The following is a 19,200-nucleotide window of genomic DNA, read 5'->3' as shown; positions in this document are numbered from 1 at the left end:
GTCATAATGTTAGGGAGGGACTAGTGTTTCATATATATGTTTTTCAAGATTTATATAGTTGAGAGAAAGAGAGAGCATGGGTAGGAGGGGCAGAGGGAGAGGGAGAGAGAATCTCAAGCCCCTGATGCGGGATGATCCCACGACCCCGAGATCATAACCAGAGCCCAAACCAAGAGACGCTTAACCAACTGCGCCACCCAGCACCCCTAATGTTTCATGTTTTTTTCAAGACCATAGAATACTGTTACTAATAAGTTGAGAAACAAATAGGATGAGTCAATGAAGAGTCAACATATCTTTAAAAGACTTTCAAGGTAAAGGTCTGTGATTGAGAGGCCACCTTCTAACGTTTCTCTGCCAGGGACATCCCACAGGTCTTCCAGAACTGCTTGACCACCGCGATCACTTGCAAGGCACGCTCCACCGTATCTGAGAAGACATGTGTGTGCAGGGAGACTATGAGCAGTTGGAGGCAAGGCAGAGCCACAGAGCTCCTGCAAAATAATGCAAGCGATGAAGCGGGCTAGCACCAGGACACCTAGGAGACGCTGCATTTAGTGCTGGAAGGGTCCATGCGGGAGGTGGGCACGAATGCAAGCAACTATTGCTTGGAACAGGCTACGAACAGAACAGATGCTCAGTCAACAAACAGCAACAGCAAGACACGTCCGTTGTGTAAATAAGGTTCTTCGCAAACGAGGGTTGTCTCCACTTACTCCTCCCACACAGGGTGGTGAACCCTTTGAGGACAAGGTCTAGGACCCTGCACAGTCAGTGACTATGACAGGGTCTAGTATACGGTAGGCAGTGAGTGAATGCTGCATGAGCGAATGTTAGAATTAATAGCATTTTACAAAAATGGGTCTGCAACACCTTGTCTTAAATTCCTGAGGCCAGATGTTTCAGAATAAAGAACTTTTCAGATGTTAGAAAGGTATGGATGCATATTACGTAACACCCTCCTGGGCTCTGGGATAGCACCTCACAGTCAAACACACTACAACGACTACAAGCATAGTCCTACTACGTGGAATAAATTAAGTCTACAAATAGCCCCACATCAGTTCACATCAGATTTTGCTGCCAAATAAATTTTGTCACCAAACTTAAGCAATAAAAAAACCCTCTAGATTTCAGAACTATGAAGATCTGCTAAAGCTGAAAACTCAAGGAACCCTAGAAAGGACCACCAATTTTCACTTACTTATTAGGAAATCACTGTTAGTGGAGCTCATAGTCTTACATGAGTTCACAGGTAAGTTTAACTGCTAATTAGACTTAACTGAAGAAAATGGTAGGTCCGGGGGTGCCTGGGTGGTTCAGTCAGTTAAGCCGCTGCCTTCAGCTCAGGTCATGGGTCCTGGGATCCACGGAGAGTCTGCCTCTCTCTCTCCCTCTGCCCCTCCCCCTGCTTTTGCTCTCTCTCTCTCAAAATACAATAATCTTAGGGAAAGAAAAAAAAAAAAAAGATGGGTCAGAAGGAACTATCCAGAATAAAGCACAGAAAGTAAAAAATATTAAAATAGAGAAAATAAGACACAGATGATAGATTAAGAAGGTGTCACTGGAATCCTGGAAGGAGAGGAAGTTCATAGTCTACAAGGGGACACGGATTTGTAATCAGTTAAGGTCCAAAGAGGGAATGACAAAGCATTGAAAAAACACATGGAAATCTATCTGGGAGTATGTGGGAAGGCTAAGCTCATTGTGAAGGATGGGAAGCGTGCCAAGACAGAAATTCAGGCACGGGAGCACGAGCACAAGCACATAATGGCATGGCAGGGCAGCTCCTGATCTGTCCCCTGCTCCAATTTCAAGGTAAGTATATGAAACCTGACTATTTCTCAGCATTCCAGCCTTACCTCTGGGGTCTAACCACATTCTTCAAGCTTTCCAATATGTGAATCACACGGAAGAAGTCAACCTTACAGCACATGACGGTTCATGTGCTTGAGACACTCATCTGAGAGCCCCACATAAGAGAAAATCCACTTGAGCCGTGCCTCTCAAAGTGCGGTCTTCCAACTTGCACCAGCATCACCTGACACTTGCTGGAAATACAAACTCTTGAGCCCCACCCCAACCTACTGAATCAGAAACTCTGGAGGTGGGGCCCAGCAATCTGTTTTTTTTTTTTTTTTTTTAAAGATTTTATTTATTTATTTGACAGAGATAGAGACAGCCAGCGAGAGAGGGAACACAAGCAGGGGGAGTGGGAGAGGAAGAAGCAGGCTCACAGTGGAGGAGCCTGATGTGGGGCTCGATCCCATAACGCCGGGATCACGCCCTGAGCCGAAGGCAGACGCTTAACCGCTGTGCCACCCAGGCGCCCCAGCAATCTGTTTTAATAAGCTTTCCAAAGGTTCTGATGCATGCGAAGTTTAACTCCTGATCTAAAGGAAACCCTTCTTCCAGTGTGATTCTCAGATCACTGCTTACGCATGAGAGACTATGGACTCAGAAACAAACTGAGGGCTTCAGAGGGGAGGCGGTGGGGGAATGGGATAGGCTGGTGATGGGTAGTAAGGAGGGCACGTATTGCATGGTGCACTGGGTGTTATACGCAACTAATGAATCATCGAACTGTACATCAAAAACCAGGGATGTACTGTATGGTGACTAACATAATACAATAAAAATTTTATTATAAAAAAAGAATGTGTTACAAACTCCGTCTCTTGGGAACCAGTCCAGACCCCCTGAAGCCAAGTCTGCGCTGCAGGGGAGCCTGGACTCTACACGTCTAACAGGCACTCCCTGTGAACCTCCTGTTTCTGGCTCAAAGTTAGATTATAAACTCCTCAAGGGCAGGAGCTGTCAACTGGTCTCTACTAGTTGGGCCGTAACGGACGCTCAGTGACTGCTTTTGAATGGTTACCCAGCTCTGGATCAACATGCACATTACAGCAACTGTCAAGGTTGCTGAGGGCCATGACGGAGAACTACAGGGGGTATGTGCTTGTCTGACCTTGTCTTATTCCCCTTACGACAAAAATAGTTTTGCTTATTTTAAAATGGTGGTCAGCAGCTTGCTAAGAATAGCTGGATTGTTAACTGTGGAACTAACGCTATCTTTGTTTTAAGCTATTTGGTTTTCAAGAAAAAGGACCATGGGTTGGGAGAGCAAAAGAGCAAGTTGAGGGCCTTCGTGCAGCACCTCAACTACCCTGACGTGAAGTGCAGACTAACTTAAGTAAAGCTGACAGACGTACCTGTTAGCCTGGGGGAATACGACCCACTCAGAAACACTATTCCGCCAGAAGAGAGATGGCTTTCAGCACCCACATCCTTTGTTTAGATTTGGAAGAAAGAGACCTTCAGAATCCAGGCTCCTTAGTTCTAGTCGAACACAGATCACCCACCAAATCAGTCCAGTCGGGGGCAAGAGCTCCTCATTTCTCAAGAAGTTAAACCTTTTCAAGTTTTATAGGCAATGGGGATTGAACTGAAATGGCTCAAGAAACACACCAGAAATTAAATAATTGACCTCGAGGATACAAATATTTTAATTAATAGTCCCATTCAGAAAAACTGTCAATTTATTTTTCTACCCAATTCAGTGTCAGTGATATACAAAAGGATATAAACGATGACCATATTTACAGGAACATATACAAAACAGTCCCCAAGGAACAAATCCAGCAAAGTGACAAAATGTTGCTTATTCCACAGCCGCTCGACTGTACGTGGTTTATTGTAGGCCAGTTTCCTAGTTCCCCGGGAAAGAAGCTGTGTGAATTTACACCCTCCATAAGGTCCAGCAAACATTATAAGAGCTGACAGTTTTGTACTGACAGAGAAAAGCTTTTAAAGAACATGCTAATTTTCAGGCCAATGTTACAGCATCGGTGGGCGCACAGGCAGGATGTGACTTCGTCAAAGGAAATGCTTCCCTCCTCTTGGCCTTCCTAAGATCCCCTTCCTTGTACACAGAAGGAGCTCTCTTTAATAACAGGTGATTGCGCGACACCCTACCCCACCGGATGGTGTGTAGATCATCGACATGCAATGGGGAAAAGGAACCGACTCTCTTATCTACTAAATACAATCCAGATCGGGGACGCAGTTTCCAAATCTCCACCACGCAGACACTATGTGACCTGTATTTTGTACAGCACATTCCCTTGAAAGAAAATAGGGACGACCACCTCAGAAATGTTCACACTGCTCATCAAATATACCTTTCCCCAAAGCATACAGGAAATGGCAAAACCCTAAACCTAGTGAGATATTTTATCCAAATAAGTCAAAGTTCAAAGGAAATCATCCCATCGTCACTCTCAGGAATCCAATGGCTCACACACCACAATTCTTCTTTAATGGAAGGAGAAGGTTAAGAGTCCTTTTCTCCCAAAATGTCTTAGCCAGGGGCAGCACAGAGAGTGGAACAGAAAAAAGCTCAATGGCTAAAACATGGAACTCAACAGTTTTCAGTCAACCTAGCCACAGTCTTCTGGTCAACTCCAAGAAACTACCACATTCAAAATTCAACGTTCATATTCACAAAAGAGAGCGCTCCACTTTAGATGAGAAGAAAGAAAGAAAGAAAGAAAGAAAGAAAGAAAGAAAGAAAGAAAGAAAGAAAGAGAAAGAAAGAAAAGGAAAAGAAAGGAAGGAGAAAGAAAGAAAGAGGAAAGGGAAGGAAGAGAAAAAAAGAAAAGAAAAGAAAGAGAAAAGAAAAGACAAGAAAGAAAGAGGAAAGGAAAGGAAAGGAAAGGAAAGGAAAGGAAAGGAAAGGAAAGGAAAGGAAAGGGAAGGGAAGGGAAGGGAAGGGAAGGGAAGGAAAGAGAAAGAAAGAAAGAAAGAAAGAAAGAAAGAAAGAAAGAAAGAAAGAAAGAAAGAAAGAAAGAAAAAGAAAGAGAGAAAGAAAGAGAGAAAGCAAGCAAGCAAAGCAGTAGCAGTTAGCCAAACACTCGACAACTGGGGAACTGTCTCCTACAGACACTCTCAAGGCCAGCAGGATTCGTTTATAATTTGGCATGTGCTGGCTGAAGGGGCAACAAACAAAAGGAAGAAAGATATAATGCATCGAGTAATCAGACAAATGGTAGACATACATACCACATTAAAGATTCATGTACAATACTGTGCTGACTTTAAAGAAGAAACTGGGAGAGAGGAGAGGGACCAGATAATAGGAAAAGAATTACAAAGGAGCATTTCAGCCCAATGCCAGGCCAGTGAATACCTACCAGTGGGACTTCCAATCTTTCATCTCCAAAGAAGTTGATCTAATAAATTGTAAAATTACCTCGCTCACTGAGGGGACATACAACATACTTCCCAGTACAATAAGCCCTCCGACATTTTGGCTTTGCTTGCTATTTGATGACTAAGTTGTTTCTGGTTGTAAAGATTTTCCTAATATATTTTTATTAGCCAGTTAACACAGCAAAGGCTGCTCCCTCTGTGAGGCCAAACAAGCTTCACCAAATAATTTGATCTAATGAAGATGAAGGGGGGGAGGTGGGGGGGATGGAGAGGAAAAAGGGAAAGTTTCCTGGTTTTTGTTGCAAAACTTCTCTCACTTGAAAACCTCTGCAATCACTTAATGTTTTGTTCCAAAAAAGAAAGCAAAACTAGTTGGGAAAATACCCATATACTTACTGTTTACTAGCATGATACAAAACAAATTCACAGTTGTCAGTCAATCGTCTTTTGAAAACCAAATGTGAATGTTTAATATTGTAACGGAAGAACTGAGTTTTTCCACATTCCTTTATATAGAGTTAGCGTCTGTAAATTGAGATCTTTTTTGGACAATCATGCAAATTTAATTTGTCCCTGGAAAGAAAAACACAACCTACCAGATTAACAAAATATGTCCTTTAAACAATAATTTTTCTGTGAATTTTTCTGCACTGTTACCACTTTTATCCTTCAGTAAACAGAAACTACTCTTAAAAGGCTTATGGATTTCCAGTGTACAGAGAGTTAAACTCTCGGCACAATTAGGAAGATCGAATCAAGTCAACCTATTTTACCTTCTGAACTGGCTCTACTCAGCTCGAAAGTAAATTCTAAAAATTTTCCAGTTATTATTATTAAGCTATAGAAGCTAGAGACATTTTTACTGCCATAGAGGCTTCTGTAAAATTGAATAAAGATTTTATTATACCACACACACAAAAAACAATCGGTACAGAAAAGGCAGTTTTCGGTTATTCTGTTGAGAATTTCTTTCCATGATTTCTCCCATTAAAGTATAGTTTTCAAAGCAACCACCACGACAAAGGAAGCATCTAATTAGTCCATTTTCTTCTGATCCAAGAATGCCGAACATTTACTGTCCCATCTGTAGCTGTATCAGCAGTGTAATGAACACAGTTTATATTACTGAGCTACTCTTTGAACTCCAAGAACTGCTGAAGTCTTTTCTGATGTTCTGCAGATGCTTGCACAGCACTAAATGAAACATAAATTCAAAGCATAAGCTTTATTTTACATTAAGCATATTAAGTGAACCACAGAGCAGAGAGTCAATATTTTTCAAAACAATTAAAAACAAATAGAAATGTTCACTTATTTGGTACTTCTGAGAAAGCTGGATGAAAACCCTCCTTAATCTATTGAGGAGGAGGCCTTGCATTCAGTAACGGCGCGCCTCCACCTTCTCAAAGACCAGAGCAAATGAAGACTGACAAGTGAGAGCACCGATTTTAACCTGCTCTGCCGTGGAACCTGCTGTGCACAGTTCCAGGCCTTGCAGTAGATTTTCTGGATTTTATTATTTTATTTAAACCAGATTCCAACATTATCTTTGAGTTGTGGAGTATTTGAATTGCCTTTAATATAAAATCCTTTAAACTAAAATGTTTGGTTAAAACACAATGGACTCCACTAATCGTTTTCAAAGGTAACAGCTTGGTGGTTCAGATTTAGTTTTCCCTTTGAACATAAGTCATGTCTTGGATGGGGAAATGGAGTTCTCTCCCCACCCCCGCCCCCACTAAAATACATTACCTTGATAAAATTAGGGCAAACATACACTGAAACTAATATAAAATTTCCTTTTAAACTTTTGGGCAAAAACCAAATACGATTAAAGATTTTGGTTTTCTAGCTGTTGTGAAGATGTTATTATCAAATGATAAAATTCCAGGTTACAGAAAGTTACCACTTTTAAAAGTACCAAAAAAGTCTTATTATACTAATTTCACTACAAATCATCCCAAATTGCCTCATAAATACACATCTCTGCTAGCTTAAACCTCGCAGCTGCCTCCAATTGAACCATTTCAAGTACTTTACTGTGTGGACTCCCTCTGGGTGCTAGTGAGGCCGGATGACACACCTTTTCCACAGGAGGGTAAACAAAGGTCAACAGACCTTTGTGAAAAGGTCAGAGGTTAGGGGAGACAACACAGCCTACTGGTTAAGAGTACAGACACCAGTGGACAGACTCTGGGGTCAGAAAGATTGGAGTCTGAATTCTGGTTCTGCATAATCACGGGCAAGTTAAATCATTAGGTAACTTGACCACAACCACAGACAGTTAATGACGTAACTAGACATAAATCCAAATGTTTTAACTCCAAATCTTCCTTCCCACACCATTCTGTCCTAGACACACAAAATAGTCTCTGCTGACCTCATATTTAAAACACGGCTCTTCCCAGAGAAAAGAAACTAAGGCAGAATTTCATTCTAATTTTTTTTATCAGTCATCTATCCCCCTTTCTTATCTAAAACTCTGTGTCCCCCTTTCTCCCTGTTTTCGCTCTATCATCAATACTCCACATCCATCGAGCATCCTCCACGGCATCTTACATCTTAGAGGCAGTCCAGTGCCCAGGGAGAAAAGGTGGCATTTTGAAGAGTAGGAAGACCTGATTTCAGGTTCGTGTTCCAACTAGATTGTGCTGTTAGGCAAGTTCTTAACCTCCTTGAGCCTCGGTTCCCATATCTGTGCAGTTATGATAACCTCTACACTTCACAGACTCTTTGAGAAAAGGAAATGAAAAAAACATGTATACAGGGCTAAGTGTATTGTCTAGAACCGTGCTGTCCCAATAAACTTTCTGCAATGACAAAAATGTTTTAGACCTAAGCTGCCTAATACGGCAGCCACTAGCCACATGTAGATATTGAGGACTTAAAATGTGGCCAGTGTGACTGTCAAACTGAATTTTTAGTTAACTTAAATTTAAACAGCCATATGCAGCTATCATATTGGAGAGCACAGATCTAGAAGGCACTCGATAAACAGGTTTGTTTGTTTTTAAACAAGTGAATAAAGCTCTTACAGCTCTTTACATTCCCACACAGAACCGAGTGTTTCATAAAAACCTATTACTGCTGTGTAGTATGGAAGAAAAAGAAAATATACTGCTGTTTCTAAAAGCAGGCAGTATGAGGAAGTTCTGAACTATTTATTGATAGTTCTGCATACAGAAAAAGCAATCTCTTGTGTCTTCTAAAGTTCATTTATAATTGTGATAAACACAGTTAATAAACTTGTATCCCTTATCCTGCCTAACCAGATTGTTTCATGAGAAGAAAGCAGTAAACGTCAATGAAACTAAATATAAACAGGTTTGGCAGTTGTGGTTTTCTCTCTGGTTCCATTTCTGAAGGTGTTATGATCTGTCCCTGTTTTTCCAGTATGATTCACAAAGCACCAAGGACTCGTTTACGGAACACTCTGTTCACCCCAAGTCTTAGTTAGCTGACCAAGATGTAATATCAGAATTATTTTTAATATGCTTTTCTGAAAAGGTACTCCATTTTTTACCTTTTTCTCTCATAAGGATGTTTTAATAATTTTAAAAAATTATTTATATATATATGTATGTGTATATATATATATATGTATATATATATATATGAAGTTACATTTACTGCTTTTATAATCTTCTATCCTCTTTTTTTGGCTGTATGAAAGAAGGCCCTAAAGCTTATAGGATAGGCCCAATTTTAAAATATAAAAATTAAGTCTAAATCCAAGCTGTTAATTCCCAGCAGGAATCGTGAAAGTCCCACAAGAACACGTTCAACATGTGAGCCTTTGTAATTCTCATACCTACTTCCCAAGGGAACTCCTGAAAGTGGATTCTTATCATGGATTAAAACAGGCAAACTTACTTCAGGTGTTCGCCGAATGTAGTAGTTATTCTGTAGATGGCAGTTTTTAGTGATGCCCTAAATGCAAATCTTAATGTTTTATAAGAAGTGTCCACAAGGCTTCCTGAAATCCGGGGTGGTTTACTGGATGCATGAGGAAGTTTGAAGTACTTGTCGACTGCCTAGATCAAGAAAGAAAGCAAATAGTTCAGAATATCAAGAAAGCCACTATTAGTCCAAAGGATTAAGGAGATTTTATTTCAAACAGATTGATAAGAGATACATCATACAGACACACTAGACAACACTTATTTTGGATCACAATCAGAACAGCTTGCGGAGGGGGGAAAGAACAGTCTGAGAAACAACGCAGTAGAGGCTCAGCCCCTACAGCAGTTAGCAGGGAAAAGTCCAGACCTGTCCTCTAAGAAGGAGCTATACTCCAATGGCCTTGAAAACGCAAAGCTGGGAAGTGAAACACAGATATCCGACTCTGCTTATGGTGTGTGACAGCTGAGAGTACTTTTATTATAAATTTCAGCAAAAAGAGAGACAAGACCAAAACTCTATACGTAAATAAAGTTATTTACTAAACTAGCTTATTTCCTTTTCATTTCTAGATGATAAAGCATCTGTGAGCAAGAATAGGTGGAGAGAACTGACTCTATTTATACCTGATAAAGAGATTTAAGTCTCTCTTTTAAAGGTCCAAGGTAAACAATATAATTTTTCAATTGTAGAACTACATTAAGAAAAGGAAAAACTGACTTGTTTCACTTAGCATAATCTCATTTATGGAACATAAGAAATAGGAAGATCGGTAGAAGGAAGGGAAGAATGAAGGGGGCGGGAAACAGAAGGGGGAATGAACCAAGAGAGGCGGTGGACTCTGGGAAACAAACTGAGGGCTTCAGAGGGGAGGGGAGTGGGGGATTGGGATAGGCTGGTGATGGGTATTAAGGAGGGCACGTATTACATGGTGCACTGGGTGTTATATGCAAATAATAAATCATGGAACATTGCATCAAAAACTGGGGATGTACTGTATGGTGACTGATATAACAAAATAAAAATTATTAAAAAAAAAGGGAAAACTGAAGATACACAAGTATAAGTGGATTAATCTACTATAGCAAGATCATGTCTATAGTGACAAGAAATAATAGTATAAAAGCCTATTCTTTAGTTATGGATGTAACCACCAAAAGAACTAAAAACAGTTAAAATGATTTCTGCCATCAAGTTTTTAATTCAAGAACTTTTTTTTTTTTTTAAAGATTTTATTTATTTATTTGACAGAGATAGAGACAACCAGCAAGGGAGGGAACACAAGCAGGGGGAGTGGGAGAGGAAGAAGCAGGCTCATAGCGGAGGAGCCCGATGTGGGGCTCGATCCCATAACGCCGGGATCATGCCCTGAGCCGAAGGCAGACGCTTAACCGCTGTGCCACCCAGGCGCCCCTCAAGAACTCTTTTATATCATCTGAGTGATCCTTTTTATTTTAGCACCCTATTTTTGTTTCAAGGATGCAATATCTTCTCCTTTTTCTGAGGATTTTCATGATTTTTGTTGTTTTGGTTTTTTGTCTTTATAGTTTCTTCTTTCCCTTTCCTTTGCTTCTTTGGTCTCTATCTTCTGCATTAGAGACTTTGCTCAGAAGTCTAGTGATCCCCGGCTCGTGACTGAGGGTGAGACCTCCTAAAACAGTTGACCGAAAGCTGAGTACACACAGACTACTGACAACAGGCTTCACAATAGGTGATCTGCATGGGTTTTTTTAGGGTGGGTGCCCAACTCAGTACCTTTTTCTTCTTGGATTTGTTAGAGTTCCCAGAGAAGAGTTTTCCAGTACCCTGTCTGGAAGGCGTGTGCTCAGGCGAGTCCACCCCTATGCTTTTCAAACAGAACCCACACCTGCGTCTGTTGTATCTACTCACAACTCTGCCAGCCCAGAGACCCCGGTGTCCTACCCTCTCTGAAGGATAAACCTCAACTGCTGGAGGGAGGAGCACAGCAGCAGAGACTCTAGGGATCTAACTGATTTTCAAACAGCTCTCACCCATCCTTATTTTTGTACCGGTCCCTTCACCCTTGGGTCCAGAGATACTTGGTGCCTGTCCCACTACTGACTTCAGATTTGCCTCTGGGATCTGCTAAGTTAGTTATCTCGACCATCTGCTCTCCAGCTTTGAAGACTCTGTTGCTGTTGTCTCCGCTCCTGTTTATGGATTTATGTCTTTTTAAAAGTCCTTTTACTGTAGTTGAGCAGAGTTTGGGGGAAGGAACAAGATTTAATGCGTGTGTTCAGTTTGCCATGACAAGTTCAAGTCCAATCGTTTATTCTTTCAACAGTAACTTATAAGAGTGTTTTCTAAGACTGGGACATATTTGAGATAATTTTAGGCAGTATGGGAGGTGGCAATCAGTGACAAACTTAAGCAACATTAGATAACACTGAATCGTAAGGGATAAAGTTATTTCCTTTTCAATTTTCTTGCAAACTTTCTGACTAACCCTCATCAGACAAGGAAAAACCGTCATCATTTACCACGTGGGTCCAACAGACCCTTTACATAATTTAAAGTCATAAAAAAATCTTCAGAAGAATGATACCATCAAAATGCAGTATTTTAAAAACTTTTGGCAGCTCATAATCTTGTTGAAGAGAGATTAGCCATTTTCCTTGCACCGTAACTGGAAAACATTTTCATTCTTAGGTTTATAAAGAAAAACTCAAATGACCAATCCAGTGAGTTTTTTCATTTCAACATCATCTATTTCCTTCTGATTACCTTTGTATATGCCTTTGTCTACCTTCGGCACTTATCCACTTATGAACCATATAAAGTAAATGTGGATATACAAGTATCATAGAAAATGAAAGAATACTGTCACATATACTTTCAACAAAATGGGATGATTCACAGGTTCTTATTATAAAATATTGTGAGACAAGTCTTTCCTCTTGAATGAGTTACTGGGTGAGAATATCACATATGTTTCCTTTTTCTCCTTAAAAATACATTGTTCAGTCATTAATTCTTGAGTTTGAGAAAATATACCTAGAATATTATCATCTGAAGATTCAGTCTGAAGTTCCTCTTATGTGATCACCATTAAGTCTAGAGCAGTGCTATCCAGTAAGGCAGCCACTGCCATACACGTAGCTACTAAGCACTTGAAATGTGGCAGCTCTCAACTGAGATATGCCATGAGTGAAAAATCCTTCTCAGACCTTGAAGACTTAGTGTTAAAAAATACGTAGACTATCTCATTTGTAACTGTGTATTGATTACATGACAAAATTATAATATTGTAGATTTACTGAGTTAAATAAATCATTAAAATTACCTCACCTGTATTTTTTTAATATAACTCCTAGAAAACGTAAGGTTAGTATTGCATTATACTTTGATTTGACGGAGCTGTCTAGAGTGCTGTCTATTTGCATTCATGTTCTGATTTATTTAAATAATTATTGAACATACTGGCAATTTTCTTCTCATTACCAGAGTGAACAAAAAATTTTAAAATTCTGAATCAGCAACCATATTCAATGAAAGCTTAAGAAAAAAAAAAAAAAAGACTATAAAAATGTGGATCCAGATTGCTTATAGGCCTTTTCTTGAAAGATGACTTGATACTACATAATTCTATCATTCTCCTGTTTTCTCATTGGTCTTTTTACCACAGTTGGGAATAACTGATGAGTAATGATGAAATAATTCCTAAGATGATCAGAGAGCAAACTGCTCCAAGATACTGGAAATGGAAAATCACTAAGATTCCAAAATACATCTTAGATTTTAAAAGGGTCCGAAGGGTAAATGCAAAATAATGCATTTTACTGAATTGTTTCTTCTCTTTGTTCTTCAAAAGACCTCTTAGAATAAAAATCATAAAATATCAGCTCCTACAAATAGTTAGAACAGCTCAAACAAGAAATGCAAAAAATAAGTAAGGAACAACAGACCCAAGGATGTAGAGTTAAATGAGGGAGGAAAAGTCTGAGTTTGGAGCTAATATGTCCACAACACATCTTTCATCCTCATTAATCTCCTTTTATGACAAAGGATAAACAGGTTTCAGGTTCAGGGACTTCAGCAAACAACAGTATCTACTAGCTAGAGCATTTAATTATTGTCTTTTCTCACTTTAATTGTCTTATCCTTAATGCTGAAATCCAAAAAAGCCCTGAAAACAAAAAGTTTTGGAACTCCGTTGGTGGCAAGAGCTGACCAGACCTCACCTGGCAGTAAAGCCTGACCTGAGCTGACACAGGCTATTCACAATCTTGATTTCACTTAATAGGAATACTCAGATATTTCACTGGAGAAAGTATTAATGAATCTGATTAAGTGGATTCTACCTCAGATTCCAATAGGAGTATTATGTAATATATGATATATATACAATGTTATATCCTTAAAATCGCAAAAGGTCTGAATTTGGAAACATATCCTAGGGTTTGAGATAAGGAACTGTATACCTATATTCTATTTGTAGCAACTCAAGCTAGTTTTCCTTTTACAAAAGTGATATAAAATTTCCTTTTAAGTAAATTTAAGTTAAAAATGAATGACTTAAAATACTAAGAAAATAATAGTTCAGGTGGCATATGACTAAAATTATGATAATAACATATGGTAATAAACAGTTACGCCAAAAACCATGGAAGTCGTACATGAATAACTTAAATCTAGGAAACACCAGTTTATAATATTTAATCGTGTGCCCCATGGTCAGAACTGAAGTACTTAATCAGCTGTGAGATTAACTGAGTATCTTTGAGCACTCGTTTTATGCACTACACATGGTTCCTGGCCTGAAGACTCAGATCACACAACTGGGATCTCAAATATCTCGTTAAGAATTGTCCCAAACAATGAAATGGGTAAGTGGTGAGTACAGTATATCACTGAACAATATATTCTTCAGGAAAAGTTAAAAATTCCAAGAAGGCTTACCTAAGCCCTTATAGAAGCCTAAAGAAGAGCTATCCTATGAAAATAGGCACTTTGGGCCCACTTGGATTTATATGCAGTAGTATATACACAAAAGCCAAATGAAGAGAAAACTCCAGTCGCTCTCCTGTGAGTATTTATCTCTCAGTGTCATTAACAAATGTCCACTGTGCAGAGCCTTCAAAGTCGCTGGTCTGAAGGATCCTACTTATAACCTAGTTAAAAGTTAAAACAAAGGTTTATTCCACTAAAGCCAGAATCCCAAACAAATGGTAAGGATAACAGCTTTGTTATGGAATTTGTTGATGGAAATCATGAGTACAGAGCAGTTTCTCAATCTCAGTACTACTGACATTTTGGACCGGGTGATTCTCTGTTGTGGCGGCTGCCCTGCACTTTACGGGCCGTTTAGCAGCATCTCCACGCAGCCAGTGCCAGGAGCCCTCCCCTCTCTCTGTGCCCATCACAATGTCTCCAGACATTGCCCAAAGTCTCCTGGGGAGCAAAACTGCCCCTGGCGAGAACCACAGCTACAAAATAATAAAAATATCAGATTATGCGGATAGCTAAATTTACTGATTGCGATTAATGTGTGCCAGAAACTGAGTTAACTGCTTTATGTGTGTTATCTCATTTAAATAAAAGAATTTGCTAACAAAGCCACCATGCTAACATCACAACCATTTCATTTAACGAGATGTTTTTATAATAATAGTACCTGCTATTTATTGCATACCTGTTTTATGGTCTCTGATCATCCTACATTTCTGTACATTGTGGTACTTACTACAATTGGAGTTAACTATTTATATTCATAAATTATCTGTTTTATATGCTGTAAGCTCCTAAGGGGCAGGAACCAGGTCTGTCTTTTTCTATTCTCTATCTTAGCACATGGTAACTGTTTGATAATTGCCAGGCAGTTGATAACTTGGCCAGACACCACTCCGGCTTTTTACAGATTTTATCTCTAAACTTCATAATCCTGCAAGGTACTATATTTTAAAGATGAAGATACTAATCTGAAAGACATTTAATATGTTACCCTTGGTCACTAAGAAAGTACTGGAGGCTGGACTTGAACTGGCCATCTGCCTGACACTGTGTCTCTTGGAATGCTTACTTACAGTATTTTTTTTAATTTAAATTTAAATTTGTTAGTTAACATTCAGTGCAATATTGATTTCTAGGAGTAGAATTCAGTGGTTCATCACTTACATACAATACCCAGTGCTCAAACTTGCTTACAGTATTGATAGCAAAACTTTTTTTTAATCTTTAAAGACCTTTTCTCCTGTACACTAGAAGAATACTGTCATACAACATGGTAATAATAACAAAGTAATAAAAGCTTACACCTTCTGGGCACTTACTATGGGACAGGCACCTTGAGTGCTTTACAGAGAGGATCTCATTCAGAATTCACATCCCTACGAGGTAAGTACTGTTATCATTCCCTCCATTTTCCAGATACAGATGCTGATATTTTTGAGATTACTATATTAATTGGTTATATAACACACTCCCCCCCCCATTTTATAATTTCTGAATTGGAGATGTATCTTCTAATTAATGATATCCTAGATGCGATGAATATGATAAACGTATTTCCAAGGTTGCACGGCTAGATGGTAGGAGCCAGGATTTAGACACAGGTAAAACTGACTCAGCTCTCACATTTTGGTCCTTCTGACATACTGCCATTCTATCTTATGAAAGGAGGTTAAGAAATGCATACCCTTCTAAACCCTCACAGAGGCAAAGGACTTGGGGTCTGAAAGTCTAGTTTTCAAATCTGCCTCGACCCTTTACTGAGCATGATCCTGAATAAGTCATACCAATAGATACAGACACAATCCTGTACAATAGGCCTTATTCTAACCTTACAGAGCTGTTAAAATATTAAAGAAAAATCATTTATTTTGGAGTACTACACAAACGTTGGGTAAAGCAGCACAGAAGTCTAGAAGAACAAAGAACAAACTGTGACTTATATAAAAGAATATTGGTCAAGGGTCTCTGAGCCTTCAAACCCACAGTTCTACACTGCTAATGCCCTGCAAACAGCTTGGGTTCAAGTCCCAGCTCTGCCACCTATGAGACTTGCGTGTGAGACCTGAGGTAAGTCACCACACTCCCAAGCCTCCCTCGTCTGTAAAATAGGCCTAAACTACCTGCATCCTACTTCCTTCACAAATATTTATGAGGATCAAAAAAAATAACGATACGAATGAAATTGTATGGCGTTTGTCTTTCTCTAACATTTCACTTAGGATTATACTCTCTAGGTCTATCCATGTTGTTGCAAATGACAAGATCTCATTCTTTTTATGGCTGAGTGATATTCCTGTGTGTGTGTGTGTGTGTGTGTGTGTGCGTGTGTACGCATGTTCCCCCATCTTCTTTATCCGTTCATCTGTGGACGGACACTTGCGTTGCTTCCATATTCTGGCTGTCGTAAATAATGCTACAATAAACATAGGGGTGCCTATATCTTTTCAAATTAGTGTTTTCATTTTCTTTGAGTGAAACCAAGTAGTGGAATTACTGGGTCATATGGTAATTCTATTTTTAATGTTTTGAGGAACCTCCATACAGTTTTCCAGAGCAGCTGTACCAGTTTTCATTACACCAACGGTGCACGAGGGTTCCTTTTTCTCCACATCCTCGCTAACACTTATTACTTCTTGTGTTTTTGATTTTAGCCATTCTGACAGGAGTAAGGTTAGATCTAAGAAACAAAACAAAAAAGGGGTGCCTGGGGGGCTCAGTTGGTTAAGCGTCAGCTCAGGTGCTGGGATCAAGTCCTGCATCGAGCTCCCTGCTCCGTGGGGAGTCTGTTTCTCTCTGTGCCTTTGCCCCTCCCCCTGCTCATGCTCTCTCTCATTTTCTAACAAATAAGTAAAATCTTAAAAAAAGAAACAAAAAACAAAATAAACAAAAAAAGAGACAAACAAAAAAACCAGACTCTTACCTATGGAGAACAAACTGGTGGTTGCCAGAGGGGAGGTTGGTGGGGAAATAGGTGAAACAGACGAAGGGAATTAAGAGTACACGAACTGCATAAGCACTGAGCAATGTATAGAACTTTTGGATCATTATATCGTAAACCTTACACTAATAACAGAGTATGTTAATTATACTTGAATTTAAAAAGTTTCATAAAATTAAAAAAATTAAAAACCCCAGAATTTGGTATTTAGAGAATTTAAAAGTAAGTCTTCCTAATTGAAAAAAATAAAACACGAGAAGAAATCGCTCCGTAGACTACAAAGTACTGTCCTGTTATTATTTATTGTAAACTACACTGCCAACATGATGAAAAACAAACTATGCTGTATATGCCCAAATCCTGGGATACCCACTGTGTGGTTAGGCACGGAGACTATTAGGCGATGGGTTTCCTCTTTAGAGAAAGGCAGCTGGGATAAGAGTACAAATAATAAAACCATTCACATGCACACACATCTTAAAAAACATACATGCGAAAGTGAGCACAGAAAGAATTCGAAGGGGAAAAAACAAAAGTCACTGGTTTTGATGCGTGACTTTCTAAGAGGTAAAATAAATTGAGAGTTGAAGAAAGGAATGGCAAAGCATGTTTTCTTTTCAATCTTACACTGCTTCCCAAGACCCAAAGATGCACCAACTGTCCTGCTTTAAACCGACTTCAACACCATTCCTCTGGAAAACCTACTGCGCAGCCCCATTCCCACCTCGAGATGCTTCTGGCACCCAGCGTTACTATCTCTCATCTGACTTGAAGCTACAGTGATGAGGCACCCAACATGAGGTCAGGAAAGGCAGCCTATTCAAAGGCAAGAAACAGGTTTTATTTTTCTGTCTTTACATCTAGGACTAAAAAGACCTGCTACTTTAAAAACTGTGCACCCAGTCTGGGAGCAGGGGTCCACCAGCCTCAGCTCTATGTTCTTGAGCCTCTGGCCAATAGGTAACATTTATCTGCATGGATAATTTAACTACAGGTCACTTTTAGTAGCTACAAATTGTGTAAGGATCCAAATTTACATCACTGAACAGAATCCTACTAACCCAAATAATCTGATTAATACCAGAGGTTTAGTAACTTCCATTTTCTGTTTCTATAAAATTATTATTTCCAAAGTAATTAGAAGTTTCTCTTCCTGATCTCTCTTAGACTGTAATTTCCCAAGGGTGAGAACAGCACCATATTTAACTTCTAACATATGCTCTGTCACTCAATAAATGTGATCTATAAGAAACAAACAAAAAACCTGGGAGGGAGGGAAAGACACCACCTCTCCCAAACTCAAATACTGCCTACCTCTTGCAGCGTCAACAAGGTATTAAGAATAGCGGGTAGTGTAGTCTGGACAACTCCAAATCTATCTTCGGTAAATGATGCTGCCACTAAATGAGACAGACCTCAAAAGGAAAAGAAAAAAAAATTAAAAGGAAATCCAAATTAGGCAAATCTACTTGCAATACACCTACTGAGAAATGATTAATAGCCTGAATATATAAAGAACTTAAAATAGAGGAAGGGGGTAGTACAATAGAAAAATGGGCGAAAGACCGGAATAGGCACTGAAACTCAACTACGTGGGGTCATGAATAAGATGACAGTCTGCATGCTAGCAGGAAAGAAAGTTTTTAAATAATATTGTGTTTGGTAGTGATGAGTCGTAGGAAGAAAAACAGCAGAATAAGGGAACAGAGTGACAGCTGTGAGGACACTTTTCATAGGGGGTCAGGAAAGGGCTCTCTGAGGAAGTATCATTTTAAACAGAGAAGGCAGGATCTAGGAGATAAAAAAAAAAAACCCAGTTCTTTAACAACTAAGTTTTCATATTCGAGCTAAGTTAAACACATTAAAATGTTAAAAATGTTCTGTCACTATAAGTTGACAGAGGAAAACAATCTATTAGTTGCAGTTTTTTGAAGTAGAAAAAGACAGGCAAGAATCCCAGGCTCAGTTTCTCCACTTATATACAAGGATTAATTTCTGCCCAAATTAAAGTATACTTAAATATCTAAGAAAAATGATCTATACAAACAAAGATATAAAAATGTATCTACAAATTCAAAGATTGAGGTCAAAGTCCAGAACTGACCTTTCATGGATACACTTCCGTTTTTTTGTTTTTTTGTTTTTTTTTGGAGATACTTCAATATTGAACTGATAATTAA

General features: G+C 39.1%; 1 protein-coding gene across 1 annotated transcript in view; it reads right to left on the bottom strand.

Annotated features, from left to right (window-relative positions):
- Positions 1-3,503: 3,503 nt before the first annotated feature.
- The window catches only part of NDC1 (NDC1 transmembrane nucleoporin), a 44,831-nt gene continuing 29,134 nt past the window's right edge, over positions 3,504-19,200 (bottom strand). The window contains exons 16-18 of the mRNA XM_026498050.4: positions 18,335-18,435; positions 9,085-9,245; positions 3,504-6,405 (exon numbers count right to left, since the gene is read on the bottom strand). Coding sequence (XP_026353835.2) covers positions 6,342-6,405; positions 9,085-9,245; positions 18,335-18,435 — 326 coding nt within the window. The 3' untranslated portion in view covers positions 3,504-6,341. The remainder of the gene's footprint in view (positions 6,406-9,084; positions 9,246-18,334; positions 18,436-19,200) is intronic.

Source organism: Ursus arctos, unplaced genomic scaffold (assembly GCF_023065955.2).
Source record: "Ursus arctos isolate Adak ecotype North America unplaced genomic scaffold, UrsArc2.0 scaffold_12, whole genome shotgun sequence".
NCBI classification, from domain to species: Eukaryota; Metazoa; Chordata; class Mammalia; order Carnivora; family Ursidae; genus Ursus; species Ursus arctos.
The sequence above is the reverse complement of the archived record's forward strand: the minus strand, read 5'-3'. Positions and strand labels throughout refer to the sequence as shown.